At 36.3% G+C, this 18,705-nt stretch overlaps 1 protein-coding gene across 1 annotated transcript in view; it reads left to right on the plus strand.

Annotated features, from left to right (window-relative positions):
• The window catches only part of DCC (DCC netrin 1 receptor), a gene marked incomplete at both ends in the record, with an annotated part of 1,164,115 nt that overhangs the window by 1,021,404 nt on the left and 124,006 nt on the right, over positions 1-18,705 (plus strand). The window contains 2 exons of the mRNA XM_082668331.1: positions 3,311-3,449; positions 8,661-8,768. Of these exons, the coding sequence (XP_082524457.1) occupies positions 3,311-3,449; positions 8,661-8,768 (247 nt within the window). The remainder of the gene's footprint in view (positions 1-3,310; positions 3,450-8,660; positions 8,769-18,705) is intronic.

An 18,705-nucleotide genomic window follows, 5' to 3' on the forward strand; every position in this document is an offset into this window, starting at 1 on the left:
CCTTACAGTATCAGACTTAAGGCTCAGCAGAACTGTAAATAAGGGTAACATTATCAGATAAGACAACTGATGAAACACATGAGAGCATTTTTTTAAAACTCTCGTTATATACAGATTACCCAATTCTAAGTTTACTTTTAAAAGACTGCTTTAAAAGTGTTATGCTCATGGTTGCTGTACTTTGTGGATACATTCATTTCACAGAGTGGCTGTGGGTACGTTGCCAGTACGTAAAATGTTCTGAAGGACAGTGATTGTTCTCTGCAGAATGATTTGAGTTTCAGAATTTCTGGAGGCATTTTTTTTTTTCAGTTGAAGAGTCAATAGAACAGACACAGGATTATTGAGTCTCATAAAGAATGCCTACAGTGTGAGACCCAACCAAAAGCTATCCTCTGTAAGGAGAGGCTGTTTTCTCTTCTGGATTGAAGTATGAGAATTGAAAGAAATAGGTTAACTGTTTCTCTCCCCATCATCTTCCCTGACCTAATAAGGCTTTCCATTACTAACGTTCGATCCCTCTCTCACACATACACACTCTACACCCACACTCTGAGAAGCAGGGTTAGAGGAAAGAGTTAGGTAAGCTGGATAGCAAGGAAAAATGTAGAGCATATCTGGTCTCCTAGAAAGACATACATTAAATTTAAATTTTACAAATAATAGTAATAGACTACTTTTTTTGCATTTTGAAAAGTTTTGCATTTTGAACTTTTCAAACCACTGTCATATCTGTTACTTCATCTCATTCCCCACTAAGCTTTTTATAAGCTAGGCAGAGCAACACAAGGTAATGGGGGAAAAATACATACATGAGTCAAATGGACTCTAGAGTTGGATTTCCTGTGTCCTGTCATGTGACTTAACTTGTTTAATCTTTTTTTTTATCTGTGTGATTGGGATATTGATATACTATCAATATAAAAAGAATAAGTAAGATTCTGCATAGCTAAGTAGGCATGTAGAGACCTTTATGAAGACTTGGGTAGGTTGTATAACTTGACAAAATCCTCCATGAAACTAGAGCTGGAACTCAGATAAGCTGATGGCTTTATCCAGGCCTCTCCCCCCAGGAGTACCCTTCTACTTCAGTCCCACGTCAAGCCATAATCCAGACATTCATATTTTGATTGTCCAAAACTGTATATTGACCTTCCTTATCAAATGGAGAAATTTTCTGTAATTTATATTCTACTAAAGTGATTCATCATTTGATGTTTTATATGACTTCCCATTCAAAATGCATTCATTGACTATTGACTAGTGCTTACCAGATACTAGCATGGATATTACAGGAGATAGAAAGTTGTGCAAGACTCAGTCTCAGCCCTCAAGATGTTTACAATTCAATGGAGAATTTATCAAAATGCTGTAAATATGTGTGTGTGTGTGTGTGTGTGTGTGTGTATACACCACACACATAGAGTGCCCATATCTCACACTAGACAATGAATAAAATATTGTAGCTAACATTTATTTAGTACTTACTCTGGGCCATGTACTATGCTTTACTTGACTTATTTCACACTTTAAATAGCACTGTAAGGTCAGTGCTACAGTTATTTCCATTTTATAGATGAGGAAGCTGAGGCTCAGAGAGGTAGTACCTAGGTATTCTGCCCCACCCCTCACACACACATACAGCCATGATTTTCCAAAGTATCAATACTTCCAGGCTAATGATTTATGTTGAATAGTAACTTTTCATAAAGTTCCTGAGAAAAATCAGTGAATTAATGGCATTTATAGAATGCAAGTGTATCATTCAAGAATACAAACAAGGCATATAAGAATTTAAGAAATACAAAGGACAGTATTGCTTAGTTGCCTCCCAAATGCCAGTTGTGTCTATGCTCAAAGAGACTAGTTTTATCAAAGTGTGGTCTTCCCTCCTAGCTGAAATATTTCTCATTGCCCAATTTCTCCCCTTATTTCCATTTCTAGGACTTAGAGGTATTCATGACAGGGAAGGAGGGAAAGATTGGAAGTCATATCGGCCTATCAGATACGAGCTGCCCATTTCATGTTTTATTTGATGGGGTTCCATCTTAGTCTACAAAATATTTTTACATTTATTTAGGGCATACATTTTTACAGCTATTTTTAAGAGCTTCTGATAAATGTTTATGAGGTCATCACTTAAATAGGATGGATGGGCACATCATCGAAATGTTATTAGAACAGTTAAATATTTATTTGATTTTATAATGAAATGTAGGATTTCCATAGCTATAATCTAAGAAGGATTCATAGTAGAATAAAAAAGATATACCACACTAGAATAGCTAAGGGAGGAGATAGGTATGACATAGGTGGAGACAAAAAGTTTTCCTTGATTTTCCTAGACATGGATATATAACAAATATAATAAATTTAAAAGTAAAAGTAAATATTTAACCTTGGAAGATGATCAAGATCTAAATAACAAGCATAAATTGATATTTATAATAGGCATAAATAGTTTTAAGTTTGCCTGATGATATGGAAAATAAACATTAACCTGGGAGATTAACCTTTTTCTTCATTACAATTTTGATCTTTTGAGTAACAATAAAGACAGACAATTTACTTTCTACTAAAATATCCTTAACCTGTTGTTTAAAAGACAAAGAATGTATTCAGAAGACCAAAAATATTAACACTAATGTAATCATTTAATATTATCCAATTTATTCTCTTCCTGATCAACTGCACCAATGACCATACTTCAATGTATATTTAACGTGACCTGTGCACAAAGAAAGAAAATCACACGACACAATATTGCTTTTGTCCATTTTCTTTATAACAGCTATATAGATTCTGGAATCACTAAAAGTTTGTATCATAAAGAGTTTTTTTAAAAATCATAAGCAGTAGAGCTCTAAATATTCATTTTATTACCAGTGGGCAAATAATCATAACAATCTATGTAAAATATATAAAACATTAAAGCCTCTGAAAAAAAGACTTCAATTATTAGAAATAAATTGAAGTTAAAGTCAGTGCAGATAACCTTAAAAACGGAACTGACAGAGGAAGTGGAATTGGTCCTGTCTCTGTGGTTATTGCCTCACTTGGGAAAATTTATCATCTATCTGCCCCTTTTAACAACATAACATCTGATTTTATTGATTAGGTTTTAGATGTACAATCAGCCAGTGTAAACTGATACAGAAAGGAAATAAAGTCAGTGCTGTGTCCTAGGTCTTCCGTTGTTTGGAAATGAATTCCTTTTTTGTTGGCCTTTGATAGTCTTCTTATGTGTCTTGATTTACCAAGTTGATAGAGTTCATTTCTTTTTCTCTTTTCTTATTTCCCACTTGTTTAGTCAGAAGACACAACATCTCTGAGTTACACAGCAACAGGCCTCAAACCAAACACAATGTATGAGTTCTCGGTCATGGTAACAAAAAACAGAAGGTCCAGCACATGGAGCATGACTGCACATGCCACCACATATGAAGCAGGTATGTGAAGAAAGGCTGGCTTTGAAATTTCTACTCTTGATATTTGGTAGTGTTGTTTTCCAGGTACCAAGGAAGTTGGAACCCGTGTCCACCATGATGTCTAAATTATACCTTATTTTATATAAAATCATTCGTAGCATTTTTATATCTAATATTATCCTCCCCACTCTAGATAAGAAGAAAATGAGTCCCCAGTGTATTAAGTGATCTGGTTTTAATCTGTACGTTAATTTAGGAGACCTGAATATAAATCTTCTTTTCAATACATTTAAGCAAAGGCATTTTACTCTGTCCAAAGCATGCGTGTCTTTGATCAACAGACATAGTAGGTATTTACTTTTTTGGAAAGAAATTAGATACAAAATGAAACATTGCATTACAACTGTAGTCTCATGGATGCTTACCCTAAATAACTTCAGCTGACTGTGGGAAGAAGTTTCTGGGGGGTCATGTTCACTGTTTGGAAATAAGACAACACAATGGAAAACTTTCATGCATTTTGCAATTGTTCAAGTTGAGAGTAAATGCAATTCACTGTAAATTTTACCAGTCACGTTTACTATGGGTCATAAATGTTGAGTTTATAACCTTAGCAGACATGCAGTGCACTTGGCATTTATAGTTCACAGAAATACAACATCTGAAGAAAAAAGGGTTTAACGTACTTTCTGATTGCTTTCATGGCGTTACATCATATGTGGGGATAAACTGTACCACACATTTCCAAATTTAAAAAAATATGCCAGTAAAACTTTTATCTGGGTAAGTTGAATTTCTTTTTCCATTAGAATTTGCCCAATGGCATGGCAGTTCTAATTTTTATTTCAGGCTACTACCTTAACTCTAAGTTCATTGTGAATATTTTTACAATTTGAGGGTACTTCTTTCTATAAGAAGTTTTTTTTCTACTTGTTTAATTTCAATACCTTCTTCTTCTATTTTACATGTTTATATATATTAAATCATTCTCCTAGAATTCTGCCCTGGATGTCAATGTTCTTAGCTTCTTAGGAAGAATAAGACAAGCTGAATGAGTTATGAACTATGGGGAGAATAAAGGCTCTGCTCTTCCTTTTTAACTTAAAAGGAGATGAAAAGAGTTAAATGAAAACCAGTAAGGCATTTGGTCTTCCCTGAGTGAAATAGAAGGAGTAGTAATTTCCTCATTCATTTTTCCCTGTCATAAACATAAATGCACACCAACATCTGACTTGATAAATGCACCCTATTGATTTCTCCTCAACTGCCTAGCCTTATACGGATGTCAGGGGTGAGACCCATTGCTGACAAAAAGATATTAACTTTTAGAAATGTGGCTAGGAGGAAGGGTGACTGTCAAAACAGATAATGACCTGGACAGAGGTGTAAATAGCATGTGGATAAGACCCCTGGGTGACGATGAGAAGCAAGAAGTAATTCACAAGTGTCTGCACGTTTTATAACTGGGAGAAGGAAATGAAGTGAAATAACTCTAGCGTTTGCTTCTAATTCCATAATAACACAAAGACTATATGGGGCTGTGTTGTTATGCACTTGTGCTGAAATTACTAATAATAAAGGTAATGGCAGCTGACAGATTCTTGAAATGAAACACTTCATTCTGTCCAGGTGATGAATCCCTAATTTTACTCTAGTTAATTTAAATAAAATAAAAATAATTGGAAGGACAGCTGAAATAATGAAGTCTTGGAGAGGGGACAAGAAGCAGCAGTATTCCCAGGCTTTAGAGATGAGGAACTATAGGACTCTCCCTTCAAGGTGTTACACTCACAGTGGTTTGACTCCAATGTGTTTTCCTTTCTTGTATCAACATTCAGTTTCCCAGAAGAGAGAATCACACAGCTAAAGAGAGTGAGATGGAGGCCATGAAATTTCTATTTGATGTTGCTACCCAGCTCATGTGACACAGAGGAGAACTTGTTCCCAAAGGAAAAATCCAAGTGTTCTCTCTAAATGAAGGCGGGAATGGGGTGTTGAGCAGTCTAAAAACAAATGCCCAATACGATTTCCAGGGCTGGAAATCTTCTAAATCTTGAATGTTACCATCCACTCATACACTTAACAAAGAAATTTAAGCATGGGAAAAGTCCTTTGAGAAACAGACAAACCAGAGGGCAGTGCGTGTCCAGTTGTCTGAGATATTGATTACGGGTTTCCAATAAGGTTCATTTTAATTGTCAGGTCCTGAGATAGATACTTGGTATAAAAGGTAAAGAGAATACAGCCTTTATCTTGGAGAGAATTATAATCTAATACAGAAGAAAAATATTTTGAAAATACAACCTTGAAGTAACATGAAAAATACAATCATAGAATTTTGGCCAAGTTGGAGTCAGAGCACACAGATCCAAGTATAAATTCTGTCTGGAGAAGTCAGGGAAGATTTCACAAATGAAATAATGATGGAGCTGTGGCCTGGGTGGATTGCCAGGTATCCATTCCAGGGCCTTCCAAAGGAAGGAAGCAGCATGCTCAAAAATACACAAGCAAGTATCAGAAAGATGTCTTAAAGAGACGCTTACGAACGGATCAGAGCGACGGGAGCATAGTTTTCATGGACAGCTTGGGGACACGAGAGTGTATAAGAAAATAAAGTATACATCCTGCAGGGCCTGGTATTTATTGTTAGTAATATCATTTAATTCAATGAAGACAGGTAAGAAGTTATAAAAGATTATTACAGGAGAACCCACGAGATTGAAGCAGAGCAGACCGAAGACCTCCTTCTGCTTGACTTAGGGATCACTGAACCTGTTAGGGCCACTATAAATATCCAACATTTTTTTAAAAATAAAAAAATAAATAAATATGAGGGAATAGTATACATTACATATGATAATCCTAAACAACTAAGACATTGATTCCAATACCAGAATCTCTATTTACCAACAGTCACATGGCTTGAGGAAAAAGAAAAATTTGCTCAGCACCTGAAATAGATTAGTCATTAGGTTGTTTTCGGGTTTTTTTGTTTTGTTTTGTTTTTTTGTTTTCGAAAAGTAACCAGCTCTTCAATGTCTTATTTTGCTAAAGCTGGAGTCATTATATATCTTTTGAATATCAACATAGAGTCAGTGAAGCAATCTAATCATCATCATTTGTTTGCAAAATAAGCATCAATTTTAATTTTAACACAGTTAAGAAAAAACCGACTATTCTGACTAGTTAGAAAGACAGATCTTTAATTACTTCCAAAATTGGAAAATTTCTTATTATGTTTGGTATAATATTCTAATTTGTGGCTATATATTACCTTCCTATCTGTGGCTTAGAAAATATCTTGAATGAGCTCTTTATAAAACTAACCCTTCTTTAAAGTAGCAGCCTCTCTGGTATTTTGCTATTACAAATCTTTTTTGCATAATGTCCTTTCTTTCTTTTCATTAAAATATATATTAAAGTATGTTTAATATACAGTCTCTTTACTCAAGGATCTACTACACTAGACCTCTTCTTCTCCTCATCCTTCTCTTCCTTCTGCTTTTCCTTCTTCCTTCTCCTCCTACCTCTTAAAAAAAAAAGTATATTAAGTACTTTGTCAGGATATTACAATTTGGTGCAACTTTGGTTAACCTGGTATCCTAGTGGCTTGGAGAATCCGGGCATTGGAAATCAAATGGTATGATAGATGGGAATGTTTGATGTCCCTCTATTTGGAATTCTCTTAGGAAGAGAAGCTGGAAATAGAGTGTTGATAATACTCAGATTCTGCACTGTTACAGTCAACAGAAGAGCCGAAGCAAATTATAAGAGTGAAGAGGAATTCAGAATTAGGACCAAGTTTTACCTATTTGTAATATACAAATACTCCTGTGCAGAGATCAGGAAATCCCTCCAGAACCCAAGCTTGGAACTTAAAGACATTCTGACGTTGCCTATGTCAAATTGGGGGTAATTGAAAAAGACTATGGATAGTAGACTTGGGCATTGTGAGCTGCCTAGAAGGAAAACTGACTGCATTTCAAAGCATATTTCATTTCAAAGAGTGAGAAAGCAGGTCAAAGGAAGCCTGAAAGATACTGGACAAGCTTGGCCAGTTTGCTGTCGCCTGTGAAGTATATTTAAATTTTTGTTGAGCACAATTTAGGGGAAGAAAAATCCTTTTATCCTTCCAGGTTCTCGGTTGAGGCGCCCTGTAATAAGAAACAGGTTAACAGGAGAAAAACAGACAGAAGATTGACAATAAGTATACCTCTTGTATATATGAGAGATACCCAGGAAAACAGTAATTCCCTAAAATGGCCACCACTTTCAATACCATCTCCAGCTAAAGACAAAAGGTGTTGGAGGGTGGGAAGCCAGTAATGGGAAGTTTTCTGGCAAATCACAGTAAACAGGGGCATGGTTGTTACGTACATTTAAGTCTCTGCCTCCTTACCATCCTCCTCTTCCTGGCACAAAGAGGGAGATACCCTTATAAACGTATAAATTTTCCTTTTACGAAAGAGTAACTTCTACTCGGTTTTCAGAACTTTTCCTCTCTGTGTTGTTTCTTAAAAATAATCAGCTTAATTCTTATGCCAGAGAGGCATATTTGGGGGTGACAGATTCTGTTTCCATCAAACAACATGTGGGAAAAGTAGCTCTAAGCAAGACAGCATTTCTTGCCATCTTTACTTCCTAGCAGGTTGATACTAAGACCCTCATAGATTCTGTTTCCTCTGTTTTCAAATACTTCTTTGCCTTCTTGTTGGGAGATACCTAGTATGTTACCTAAGCAAGATATTGTGACCTGCATGTAAATTCTTTATTTTTTATTTTTTTGTCTTTTAAGGAAAAATAAAATTAGGTAAATTTTCATTTATATATAAATCCTACAGTTGTAACAGAATTTTGTCTCTTGGAGACATGTAGCCATCAATCTCACTAAGTATGTGTCCATTTTTTTTTGTTCTTATAATGGTTCTTACATTTTTAGTGTATCGCTCACTTGAAAATACCAGTTATGCTTTTCTCTACATTCACACATATTCTGTTCTCCTCTCTATATTCACACCTTTGAAAGTCAGTTAACTTCCATGGAAAAACATTAATTTCTGTATCTTTGTTTGCTTGTTTAATTCAAATACCTAAAATAAACTGTGCGTGGTGAAATAAGCATGATATACTGTGTGATAGATTCTGAGTGTCAACATCATGATTAGAAGTCCCATAAATGTCTGTTTTCTTTCACATCCAATGACAAGGCCATGTTTCTGTTTCATCTCACAGCCCCGACCTCTGCTCCCAAGGATTTGACAGTCATTACTCGAGAAGGGAAGCCTCGCACTGTCATTGTGAGCTGGCAGCCTCCCTTGGAAGCCAATGGAAAAATTACCGGTAGGCACCTCAGCTTTATTTCCTGTGCTGCTCTGCTTGTCCTGTGATTGCTTACCTCCTGTGCACTGCTCATGACTTTTGTGTATTAGTTTTCTGTCCCAGTATCTCAGTTGACCCCTGACCCTTTCTGATTGTCTCTCCTTGCCCCCTCTGACCTTGGAATTCTTTTAATGGAGCCTACAAATGCACACACAAACACATTTCATTTGTGTTGCTTCCTGAAAGATGTGCATTCCATTAGCATAGACCTTTTGCTTTAGATTCTGTGCAGCATTAGGATAACCTTGTAGTGGAATGCCTCTGAGCCTAAATGACTAAAAAGAAGCCGGTTGTTTGGCAGTTATAAAATACAAAAGACACTTAATGACTGTGTATTTTTATAGGCAACATAGGAAGGAGGTTTGTCTGAGGATTTTTAGTTTCTCACTTAGCTTTTAGCTTCTTACTTAAATCATAAGGCTCGGAAAACACTTGATATTGACTGACGGAAATTGAACTTAATGAGTATTTCACAGTGAAAGATGTTATTTTGCCAAATATTTCTGATAACATCGATGCCTAATTAAAGCATCCATTAGAAGCCTGTAACGTTAATTTAGTATGAAAAATATAATGGAGTTCTATCAGAGATTTTGCATTTAAATGGTCACTTTAGGCTTTTAATACATGTCTCCATAGCATATAATTATTATGAAGAATATTGTATAACTAAAAATGTGCACATTGTAGTCCAATTAACTTGAACCATTGGGTTAGGCGCATGTAAGAGTCACTCCTGTTTCTTCTTTTTCTCGCATACCAGCAGTGGATAGCATTATTATAAATTAACAAAGCAATTCAGTCATTCTGTGATACAGAGATAAGCTTGGAAATAACAGTTCAGATGGCACACTTACTTTATGTGAGTTACTTTTTGAATTTTACAAAATGAAAACATAATGTGAAAATTCCAAATGTGGTTTAAATTTAAGTTGAAGACTAGTTTTCTCTAATAAATTGCTCTTACTGCAATAACAAACAGAATTTCCATTTGAGCTGGCATATATGGAAAAAGAATAGAGACATAAAATCTCCCCCAAATCTTATACTCAGTTGTCACTCTGCCACGCTTTTTGAAACTGAGGGTGGCTCATTCTAATTTTTTCTTCCCCTTACTGTTATGATCTATTTTCATTGGTTCTGTTTCAGTACTTTTGTAGATTTTGATTTGTTTACATGATGACTTTTATTATGTTATAAACAGATATTTATAAGCATATGGTAAATCAATAGGTAATAAGTTTAAGAAGAAAAAAAACAAAATAGAAATTGTCTAAATAAAAACAAGTTCTGATAGAAAAAAATATATATTGGGGTAAAGGATAAATAAGTCATATTAAAAAAAAAAAAAAGTCATATACTACCCAATTTTCCAATTTATTTAAATAAATGTCATATCACAGTCTATGTGAACAATACAATGTTTTTGGTTTTTTTTAAGTTTTTACTTTATTTTTTTATACAGCATGTCCTTATAAGTCATCAGTTTTATACACAGCAGTGTATACATGTCAATCCCAATAGCCCAATTCATCACACCCGCACCCCACCCCCCACGATTTCCCCCCCTTGGTGTCCATACATTTGTTCTCTACATCTGTGTCTCAATTTCGGCCCTGCAAACCAGATCATTGGTACTATTTTCCAGTTTCCACATATATGCGTTAGTATACAATATTTGTTTTTCTCTTTCTGACTTACTTCACTCTGTATGACAGTCTCTAGATGCATCCACGTCTCAACAAATGACCCAATTTCATTCCTTTATATGGCTGAGTAATATTCCATTGTATATATGTACCACACTTATTTATCCATTCATCTGTCGATGGGAATTTAGGTTGCTTCCATGACCTGGCTATTGTAAATAGTGCTACAATGAATATTGGGGTGCATGTGTCTTTTTGAATTATGGTTTTCTCTGGGTATATGCCCAGTAGTGGGATTGCTGCATCATATGGTAATTCTATTTCTAGATTTTTAAGGAACCTCCATACTGTTCTCCATAGTGGGTGTATCAATTTACATTCCCACCAACAGTGCAAGAGGGTTCCCTTTTCTCCACACCCTCTCCAGCATTTGTTGTTTGTAGGTTTTCTGATGATGCCCTTTCTAACTGGTATGAGGTGATACCTCATTGTAGTTTTGATTTGCATTTCTCTAATAATTAGTGATGTTGAGCAGCTTTTCATGTGCTTCTTGGCCATCTATCTGTATGTCTTCTTTGGAGAAATGTCTGTTTAGGTCTTCTGCCCATTTTTGGATTAGGTTGTGTGTTTTTTTGATATTGAGCTACGTAGCTGCTTGTAAATTTTGGAGATTAATCCTTTTTCAGTTGCTTCATTTGCAAATATTTTCTCCCATTCTGAGGGTTGTCTTTTTGTCTTGTTTATGGTTTCTTTTGCTGTGCAAAAGCTTTGAAGTTTCATTAGGTCCCACTTGTTTATTTTTGTTTTTATTTCCATTACTCTAGGAGGTAGATCAAAAAAGATCTTGCTGTGATTTATGTCAAAGAGTGTTGTTCCTATATTTTCCTCTAAGAGTTTTATAGTGTCCAGCCTTACATTTAGGTCTCTAATCCATTTTTAGTTTATTTTTGTGTACGGTATTAGATAGTGTTCTATTTTCATTCTTTTACTTGTAGCTGTCCAGTTTTGCCAGCACCACTTATTGAAGAGACTGTCTTTTCTCCATTGTATATCCTTGCCTCCTTTATCATAGATTAGTTGACCATAGGTGCATGGCTTTATCTCTGGGCTTTCTATCTTGTTCCATTGATCTGTGTTTCTGTTTTTCTGTCAGTACCATACTGTCTTGATTACTGTAGCTTTGTAGTATAGTCTAAAGTCAGGGAGTCTGATTACTCCAGCTCCGTTTTTTTCCCCTCAAGACTGCTTTGGCTATTCGGAGTCTTTTGTGTCTCCATACAAATTTTAAGAGTTTTTCTTCTAGTTCCATAAAAAATGCCATTGGTAATTTGATAGGGATTGCATTGAATCTATAGATTGCTTTGGGTAGTATAGTCATTTTCACAATATTGATTCTTCCAATCCAAGAACATGGTAAATCTCTCCATCTGTTGATACCATCTTTAATTTCTTTCATCAGTGTCTTATAGTTTTCTTCATACAGGTCTTTTGTCTCCCTAGGTAGGTTTATTCCTAGGTATTTTATTCTTTTTGTTGCAATGGTAAATGGGAGAGTTTCCTTAATTTCTCTTTCAGAGTTTTCATCATTAGTTTATAGAAATGCAAGAGATTTCTGTGCATTAATTTTGTATCCTGCAGCTTCACCAAATTCATTAATTAGCTCTAGTAGTTTTCTGTTGGCATCTTTAGGATTCTCTATATATTGTATCATGTCATCTGCAAACAGTGACAGTTTTACTTCTTCTTTTCCAATTTGTATTCCTTTTATTTCTTTTTCTTCTGTGACTGCCATCGCTAGGACTTCCAAAACTATGTTGAATAAGAGTGGTGAGGGTGGACATCCTTGTCTTGTTCCTGATCTTAGAGGAAATGCTTTCAGTTTTTCACCATTGACAATGATGTTTGCTGTGGGTTTGTCATATTTGGCCTTTATTATGTTGAGGTAGGTTCCCTCTATGCCCACTACCTGGAGAGTTTTTATCATAAATTGGTGTTGAATTTTGTCAAAAGCTTTCTCTGCATCTATTGAGATGACTATATGGTTTTTCTCCTTCAATTTGTTAATACGGTGTATCAGATTGTTTGATTTGCATATATTGAAGAATCTGTGCATCCCTGGGTAAATCCCACTTGATCATGTTGTATGATCCTCTTAATGAGTTGTTAGATTCTGTTTGCCAGTATTTTGTTGAGGATTTTTGCTTCTATATCCATCAGTGATGTTGGTCTGTAATTTTCCTTTTTTGTAGTATCTTTGTCTGGTTTTGGTATCAGGGTGATGGTGGCCTCATATATTGAGTTGGGGAGTGTTCCTTCCTATGCAATTTTTTGCAAGAGTTTGAGAAGAATGGTGTTAGCTCTTCTCTAAATGTTTGATAGAATTCACCTGTGAAGCCATTCGGTCCTGGACTTTTGTTTGTTGGAAGATTTTTAATCCCAGTTTCAATTTCATTCCTTGTGATTGGTCTGTTCATATTTTCCATTTCTTCCTGGTTCAGTCTTAGAAGGTTGTACCTTTCTAAGAATTTGTCCATTTCTTCCGGGTTGTCCATTTTATTGGCATAGAGTTGCTTTTAGTAGTCTCTTAGGATGCTTTGTATTTCTGCGGTGTCTGTTGTAACTTCTCCTTTTTCATTTCTAATTTTATTCATTTGAGTCCTCTCCCTCTTTTTCTTGATGAGTCCGCCTAATGTTTTATCAATTTTGTTTGTCCTCTCGAAGAGCCAACTTTTAGTTTTATTGACCTTTGCTATTGTTTTCTTTGTTTCTATTCATTTATTTCTGCTCTGATCTTTATGATTTCTTTTCTTCTGCTAACTTTGGGTTTTGTTCGTTCTTCTTTCTCTAGTTCCTTTAGGTGTAAGGTTAGATTGTTTATTTGAGATTTTTCTTGTTTCTTGAGGTAGGTTTATATAGCTATAAACTTCCCTCTTAGAACTGCTTTTGCTGCCTCCCATAGGTTTTGGACCATCGTGTTTTCATAGTCATTTGTCTCTTGGTATTTTTTGATTTCCTCTCTGATTTCTTCAGTGATCTCTTGGTTATTTAGGAACGTATTGTTTAGCCTCCATGTGTTTGTGTTTTTTACGTTTTTTCCCCTGTAATTCATTTCTAATCTCATAGCGTTGTGGTCAGAAAAGATGCTTGATATGATTTCAATTTTCTTAAATTTACTGAGGCTTGATTTGTGACCCAAGATGTGATCTATCCTGGAGAATGTTCCGTGCACACTTGAGAAGAAAGTGTAATCTGCTGTTTTTGGATGCAATGTCCTGTAAATATCAATTAAGTCTATCTGGTCTATTGTGTCATTTAAAGCTTGTGTTTCCTTATTAATTTTCTGTCTGGATGATCTGTACATTGGCGTAAGTGAGGTGTTAACATCCCCCACTATTATTGTGTTATTGTCGATTTTGTCTTTTATAGCTGTTAGCAGTTGCCTTATGTATTGAGGTACTCCTATGTTGGGTGCATATATATTTATAAGTGTTATATCTTCTTCTTGGATTGATCCCTTGATCATCATGTAGTGTCCTTCCTTGTCTCTTGTAACATTCTTTATTTAAAAGTCTATTTTATCTGATATGAGTATTGCTACTCCAATTTTCTTTTGATTTCCATTTGCATGGAATATCTTTTTCCATCCACTCACTTTCGGTCTTTATGTGTCCCTAGGTCTGAAGTGGGTCTCTTGTAGACAGTATATATATGGGTCTTGTTTTTGTATCCATTCAGCAAGCCTGTTTCTTCTGGTCGGAACATTTAATCCATTCACGTTTAAGGTAATTATCGATATGTATGTTCCTATGACCATTTTCTTAATTGTTTTGGGTTTGTTTTTGTAGATTCTTTTCTTCTCTTGTGTTTCCCACTTAGAGAAGTTCCTTTAGCATTTGTTGTAGAGCTGGTTTGGTGATGCTGAATTCTCTTAGCTTTTGCTTGTCTGTAAATCTTTTGATTTCTCCATTGAATCTGAATGAGATCCTTGCTGGGTAGAGTAATCTTGGTTGTAGGTTCTTCCCTTTCATCACTTTAAGTATATCATGCCACTCCCTTCTGGCTTGTAGAGTTTCTGTTGAGAAATCAACTGTTAACCTTATGGGAGTTCCCTTGTATATTATTTGTCATTTTTCCCTTGCTGCTTTCAGTAATTTTTCTTTGTCTTTAATTTTTGCCAGTTTGATTACTATGTGTCTCGGCGTGTTTCTCCTTGGGTTTATCCTGTATGGGACTCGCTGCACTTCCTGGACTTGGATGGCTATTTCCTTTCCCATGTTAGGGAAGTTTTTGACTATAATGTCTTCATATGTTTTCTCTGGTCCTTTCTCTCTCTCTTCTCCTTCCGGGACCCCTATAATATGAATATTGTTGTGTTTAATGTTGTCCCAGATGTCTCTTAGGCTGTCTTCATTTCTTTTCATTCTTTTTTCTTTATTCTGTTCCGCAGCAGTGAATTCCACCATTCTGTCTTCCAGGTCACTTATCCGTTCTTCTGCCTCAGTTATTCTGCTATTGATTCCTTCTAGTGTAGTTTTCATTTCAGTTATTGTATTGTTCATCTTTGTTTGTTTGTTATTTAATTCTTCTAGGCCTTTGTTAAGCATTTCTTGCATCTTCTCGATCTTTGCCTCCATTCTTTTTCCAAGGTCCTGGATCATCTTCACTATCATTATTCTGAATTCTTTTTCTGGAAGGTTACCTATCTCCACTTCATTTAGTTGTTTTCTGGGGTTTTATCTTGTTCCTTCGTTTTGTACATAGCCCTCTGCCTTTTCATCTTGTCTGTCTTTCAGTTAATGTGGTTTTTGTTCCACAGGATGCAGGATTGTACTTCTTCTTGCTTCTGCTGTCTGCCCTCTGGTGGATGGGGCTATCTAAGTGGCTTGTGCAAGTTTCCTGATGAGAGGGACTGGTGGTGGGTAGAGCTGACTCTTGCTCTGGTGGGATGAGCTCAGTAAAACTTTAATCTGCTTCACTGTTGATGGGTGGGGCTGGGTTCCCTCCCTGTTGGTTGTTTGGCCTGAGGCAATCCAACACTGGAGCCTACCTGGGCTCTTCAGTGGGGCTAATGACAGACTCTGGGAGGGTTCACACTAAGGTGTACTTCCCAGAACTTCTGCTGCCAGTGTCCTTGTCCCCACGGTGAGCCGTAGCCAGCCCCCTGCTCTGTAGGAGACCCTGCAACACTGAACCAGGTCTGCCTCAGTTTCCCCTTGGGTCACTGCTCCTTCCCCTGGGTCCCGATGCGCACACTACTTTGTGTGTGCCCTCCAAGAGTGGAGTCTCTGTTTCCCCCAGTCCTGTCGAAGTCCTGCAATCAAATCCCACTAGGCTTCAAAGTCTGATGCTCTAGGAATTCCTCCTGCTGTTACCGGATCCCCAGGTTGGGAAGCGTGACGTTGGGCTCAGAACCTTCACTCCAGAGGGTGGACTTCTGTGGTATAAGTGTTCTCCAGGCTGTGAGTCACCCACCCAGCAGTTATGGGATTTGATTTTACTGTGATTGCGCCCCTCTACCATCTCATTGTGGCTTCTCCTTTGTCTTTGGATGTAGGGTATCTTTGTTGTGAGTTCAAGTGTCTTCCTGTCGATGATTGTCCAGCAGCTAGTTGTGATTCTGGTGTTCTCGCAAGAGGGAGTGAGAGCACATCCTTCTGCTCCGCCATCTTGGTTCAGGGCCCCAGAGTGTGTTTTCAACTCTGAAAAAAAAGCTTAATTTTCCTTTTCAGTTGGAAAAAGTGGAAGTCTGTCCCATATTAGGAAATGCCAATTAATCTGAGCAATAAAATTCTGTCTGCCAATGTCACAGTGCATGTATAAGAAATTGTGTCCACATATTTTATTTAGAGGTGTACATTCCATAGTTCTCAATACTAAAAATCCATTCTTGTACAATGGCGTAGTAAAAGTATGGGATGAAATACTTTTCACCTTTAAAGACTGCTTCATTTATTAAAACCAAGTTGTGATTATCAAGTTGAGATATTTTGACTCAATTCAACAGGGAGCAAACACTAAAAACCGTTGAAACAACTTTAAACAACACTTAAAACAACTTCTGTTCTATGCATATTTTGATTCTTTCATTCAAATCACTTCAAAAAGTAGGATGATAAAATATTCAAAATATCAGACCGATAGGCTGAGAGCCCAGATTTTCCCCACTCAGTTTCTTGTGAAAGGACAACGGAAGATGTGAGTTGTTTTCCAGTGTGTCAGAGCACACGTGTGCCTGTGTGGAGGGATATACTCCCATCTTACTTTTGTATTTCTTTGTTTTCCTAAATCCCTGTATGTGCACAGCAGGAGAACAGGGTGGTTACGAACCCAAGCTTCTGACGGAGATATCTGAGCAAGTTATTTAACCTCCCTGAGTCTTACTTTAGAACTTCTTTTGTAGAATTGTTATAATAAAGGACTGAGAAAAGTCCCTGATACCCGGTGAGCCCTGAAATAATTTAGATTATTATTCCCAGTTGAAATTCATTCTAGGACAAGGGTTCACTATTGTACTCTGAACAGAACCAGATCATCAATTTATAAATATATATATTTATAAATGTATATATATAAATATATATGTGTGTGTATATATATATATATTTCCAGAAGATTAAACAAAAAAGAGGATGAAAGAGGAGATCCAGGTAATTCCAGTGCCTAAATTCCTTGATTATAAACTGGCATCTTAGGAATTTAGACTGACATTTTCAGAAGAAAATGGTTCAAAATGAATTAAGCATTTACTACATGCTTGGCATTCTGCTAAGCATTTTTGTCTTATAAGCGATCATATATTCCTATTATTTCATTTTGAAATAAAGAGTTGAGGGCCTTCCAGTGTAAATAACTTTCCCAAAGTCAAATAACGAAGAAGTAGCAGAGCTGGGATGTAAAACTCAGGCTCCTAGTCTTAACTATTGCACTGCGTTTTTCTCTTCTTATCAGTATTCTACTGGTCCAAATCAATGATGCTCAACTGATTTATGATTTAATTTATCTGAGGAGGGATTGAGAGTGGTACTTCGTAAAAGCTCCCCAAGTGATTTTAACGTACAGTTAGATTTGTGAAACACTGATCTAAATAAATGCAACATCTAACATTATTTGAGATCAAGGACCTGTGCAGATAAAAGAGTTAGAGCCTCAAAGATTGTTTCCTTATCAATACCATCTAATGACTAAGGTTGTACCCTCTTTTTCCGTGTCATTCGATACTCTAGTCCAATTCCTCTCCCTTGAAATTCTCCTCTCTCTTGACTTTTGTAAAATCATCTAACCACTTTTCTTCCCACTTCCAGGCTATAACTTCTCAGTCTCCTAAGCATACTTTTCTTCCACCTGTTCCATAAGTGTTACTTCCCAGAATGCAGATCTTTTCATTCCCTTCATTACTTTCTCTGAAAAAGTATCTGCACTATAGCCAGGACTTCAGTGAACATGATCTCATGTCTCTGGAATCTATGTCTCCCTCCAAGGAATTCTAAATACACACATCCCTCATATTATACATTTCCACTTGTCTGTCTTAGTGTCACCTCGTTCTATTCCCCAATCCCCCTCTCTCCCATTCTTCCATTCTTTGCTCTATCACCTACCACAAATGGCCAAACAATGCACTATTATATTCTGGAATAGGTTGTTAGCCCATTGGGATTGTGAACCCAGCTGGGCACTCACACTGGAGTCATGTGTCTAAACATTCTTACTCTCATCTTTTTAGAAGCCTCCACAGTTCACCCAGCAGCAAAAGTTGGAAACTTAGTCATCTTGACTTCTTCCTGTCCATCCCCTTTCCATATTATCATAAGAGAAAATCTAAATGCTTATAGTACAAGGCTGAAAGCAGCAGGAGAGCAGGGTTCAGATTTTGTTCAATGCTTTCTCCCCAGTAACAATATCTTTGACACTTAATAGATAATTAATAAACACTTGTTGAGCAGAATAATCATTAAATTGATATTAAATATATTGTTTGACTTGAAACTGTAGTTCTAGCTTCTAAACAAGATATTTCTTAAGCTTTATTAATATAAATAAATAAAAGCCTTAGCATTTACTAGGTAGTTACTACGTAAAAGGTAATGTAATAGAAATACACTCATATATTAAGTTTTTAAAATGCATTATCTCACAGCAACTTGTTTTCAGTTAAGAAAATTAAGACATACTTGGATTATTCAAGTCGCTCAGGGTTGCAAAGCTAGTAAATGATAGCACTATGATTTGAGGTCAGGCCTCCCTGAATC

The sequence above is a fragment of the Grampus griseus genome (assembly GCF_964374135.1).
Source record: "Grampus griseus genome assembly, chromosome: 12".
Lineage (NCBI taxonomy): Eukaryota > Metazoa > Chordata > Mammalia > Artiodactyla > Delphinidae > Grampus > Grampus griseus.